Below are 3,404 nucleotides of genomic sequence, written 5' to 3' on the forward strand. Positions count from 1 at the left end.
AAATTAAGTAAATTATAAAATATATAATCTTTCTTCAAGGAATTTTGTGGGTTTAAGTTTAAGTAATCATAATATTGAAAATAATTAGAAAAATATTATAACAGCATGCATGAAAGATCCCACAACTCGGAATTAGGAGCCACGTGAGTTACCAACAAAGCTGTCCAAAACAAATCCAATTTCATATTTTAGATTCTCCATATTATTTAAATCAAACCCATTTTAAAGTACATATGTTAGGTTGAATTTCCAATCCACAATTGTCTTGTAACATGTGGTCGAACTGAATTTTGACCGAGTTTTGAGCGTCATTGGATTACATGTAATGATCAATATTAAATTTTGTATTTTAGATGTCAAAATCAAAATAATTTAAATATAAATAAGGGCAAAAGTGGATAGCTTATAAAACTGATAATTTGACCAAATATCAAAATTAACAAATGTTCCAAAATGAAATATTTATATATAAATAATATAGCGAGATTACTTTTATGCAATATATTTAAAAGTAAGTCTCTAGATTATATTGCATAACTAGTTCACAGATTATGGAATCGACTGTTTCAATATAAAGTCAACTTTTGTTATAACATAGGATTCGTAATCTCATAATACCATCATACTATGGTAGATTTATTGAATTAAGGAAAAATATAAAATCTTGTCTCCGCATTGTATATATTTGGCTTTTGCTTAACCCGATTTATCCGTGTTTTTCTAATACGTGATCTTGCCGTCTTACAACATGTAGATAAAAAACTAGGTCAACGAAAAATCCGATTATCGCAATTCACAAACTAGCCGAAGAATGGACATCACCTAGAACCATCAGCAGCATCCTTCCGACAGTTACTCTAACAACTACAGCTAGAGAAATAGTCACTTAGCTTCATTTTATAAGACATGACAGGAGTTATGTTACAAAGACCTAGAGGGGACATGTTTCGCATATACTCACTCTCCAGTTGAGGGAGCTCTCAACCAAAACAAACTCAACCGTTCGAGAGGATCCACGATTCTACCAAAACAATATACATTAGAACAAAAGTGAGCAATATACAAAAGTTATTTATTGGTTATGAAAGTAACTATTGGCTTATGCCTTTTAGGGATATATTTGAGTCTTTTTTCAAACCAATATATTGGACACACAGTCACTGTCCAATCCATATAAAACATATTATTATGTGATCAAATCTATTTTTTGCTTCTAAAGTTTAAGGTATGCTAAAATAATCTCTATGTAACCAAAAAAAAAAGCTGATTATAAACTTTATTTGAGAGACCGCACGACAAGAATCCATACATGTAACATATAAGACTATATTGTGGGAAGAAAAAAAACTAATAAAGAAGAATTTAAGAAACAAAAGAGTACGTTAACATAGTGGAGAACGTTGAGGAATGCCCTTTCGCCGATTGATGCAAGTGGAGATATCATCAGGATCCTCCGACACTTCTTTATAACTATTAGCCGATTTGGCACATAGACAGAACCCGGTTCGCTTCTTCCTCACGACATGAGTGGTAGTAGCAGCATAAGCAGCATAAGCAGCAGCTGCACCAGCGTTGTTGTTATCCGAGGAAGCTGAGGACCAGCTCATGGACTCATCACCGTCTAACACGGTTGATCGAGGAGTCTCGTAGGCCGCAACATCATCATCCGTTAGTAAGTCTTGTGGGATGATGTAGTCAGGACCTAGGGTTAGTGTGTGACATGGCTTTAGGAATGGGGTTAAGTCCCTGTAACGTTTCATTACGAAGTCCACCTACATGCATATAAACCAAAACATTTTAGCTATTTACATTTTTTTGTAACCTTCAAAACAATATGTATGTTTGTCCTAGTGCATTCTCACTATATTTTATGGCAAATTGATATTACAAAGTGAAACAATGAAGGGGTTTTAAGTGTAGTAGTGGATCTTAAACCACTTTGGACCAAAGCACTAGCTCACATGATATGGGAGTATTTATGCATATAAACATAGTTCCAAGTTCCAACGGCAAGGTCAATGAGAGGATATAATTAATAGAGTTATTCTAAAAAAAGGTTAGCCTCAACTTTTTATTAAGGTTATAAAATTTAAACATAATTCCAAGATAAACATAAGTTTTTTTATTTAATAATAATACATTAGTTTAAAAGGACAAGTTTTCAAAATCTAACCATATATTATAATTTGTTTACTATAAACGGATTATTTTAGTAACCCTTTTCTTTCTTGAGATTCTCATTTTCGGAAACTAACAAAATTTATGGGTTGAAAACATTTTAAGGGACGGTCAGGTTATATAAAAATAACAAAAAAAAAAATGTGACATGTTTGAAAAAATAAAAATTAAATAAAATCAGGGTATTATGTAGTTAACTTGTAATTACAGTATCCTATGCTGTATTTGTATTTCTATTTATGGACGAGTCAAAAGGGTTTTTTATTTATTTATATATCATAGAAACGAATCATCTCTAAAGTTCTTCAGACTAACATATAATATAGTTATATACATAATATAGATATATTATCATATTACAACCTAATATTTATGGTAAATGAGAATCTTATATTAAGCAGAATTGAGTAGTTTTAGAAGTAAAGATGAAATAACCTTACAACCCAAGGAGCAATGGATATAAGGTTCTTGAAGACTTCGGTCACAAGAAGTGCAATAGTTGCCAGCTCCTTTGAATTGTCTATTTTGTGGTCTCTTCTTAATGAACACAACTTTTGCACTATTTATTGTATAAGCCTGTTCATAATTCATAAACCCTTACCAATCAAATTATCTACATGTAATAGATACGAGATGAACATAAGAAACATTACTTACTTGAACGTTAGAGCAATCTATGAGTTTCTGAAGATCTTCAAGCCGAACAACGTCATGATACACATAACGACGAACCTGAAGGAGTCTATGGAATCTATGAGAAGGAACACAGTGAGGACAAAGGCTTATGCAACAATCAAGACAACACACGTTCCTCTCGTTCTTCTTCGCCGTCTCGTGGTAAGAACATCCCACGAAGAACTTTTCCGCGTATAGCGCATCCAACCATGCCGGTTTCTGAATTCCCTACCACACCATTTCCACAAATTCTAGATTAGTTAGTAAATAAAACAAGCTTAGATGAATAAAAACAACTCCATACCATAATTCAATTGTTTACTAGCTATGTCCACCATTAAAATCTATATTTAGTACTAAGGAATTGGGTTTGATGATTGATGATGATTGAGAATAGTATATATAGTAAAGAAACTTGATAGATTCACTACTTAAGCTTACATAGAATTGAAGAGATAGTTAAAACCTACCATGATGAGGAGACACAAACTCAAACTAAGCTTTGGGAGATGGAATACTTTGGCCACTACTCACTACAAAGAGTAATATTA

At 32.4% G+C, this 3,404-nt stretch overlaps 1 protein-coding gene across 2 annotated transcripts; it reads right to left on the minus strand.

The window, feature by feature from the left end:
• Nucleotides 1–1,268: 1,268 nt before the first annotated feature.
• Nucleotides 1,269–3,404, minus strand: LOC17891086. Of its 2 annotated transcripts, none has more exons than XM_006298935.2 (4): nt 3,324–3,404; nt 2,836–3,081; nt 2,614–2,754; nt 1,269–1,772 (listed from the first exon to the last, which is right to left on the minus strand). In XM_006298935.2, the coding sequence occupies exons 1-4, from the start codon at nt 3,324–3,326 to the stop codon at nt 1,383–1,385; spliced, it is 780 nt and encodes a 259-aa protein (XP_006298997.1). In that variant the 5' UTR covers nt 3,327–3,404; the 3' UTR covers nt 1,269–1,382. The 2 variants fall into 2 exon arrangements, with proteins under 2 accessions (XP_006298997.1, XP_023642420.1); XM_023786652.1 differs by having other exon boundaries at nt 2,836–3,072; nt 3,324–3,394.

This window comes from Capsella rubella, unplaced genomic scaffold (genome assembly GCF_000375325.1).
Source record: "Capsella rubella cultivar Monte Gargano unplaced genomic scaffold, Caprub1_0 scaffold_3, whole genome shotgun sequence".
NCBI lineage: Eukaryota > Viridiplantae > Streptophyta > Magnoliopsida > Brassicales > Brassicaceae > Capsella > Capsella rubella.

Bases quoted from the DNA above. Each gene is read 5' to 3' on its own strand.
- LOC17891086 (XM_006298935.2), bottom strand. The intron at 2,755-2,835 runs GTAAGTAATGTT...AATTATGAACAG, and splicing joins TAGATTGCTCTAACGTTCAA to GCTTATACAATAAATAGTGC. The intron at 1,773-2,613 runs GTTATTTCATCT...ATATGCATGTAG, and splicing joins ATTGCTCCTTGGGTTGTAAG to GTGGACTTCGTAATGAAACG.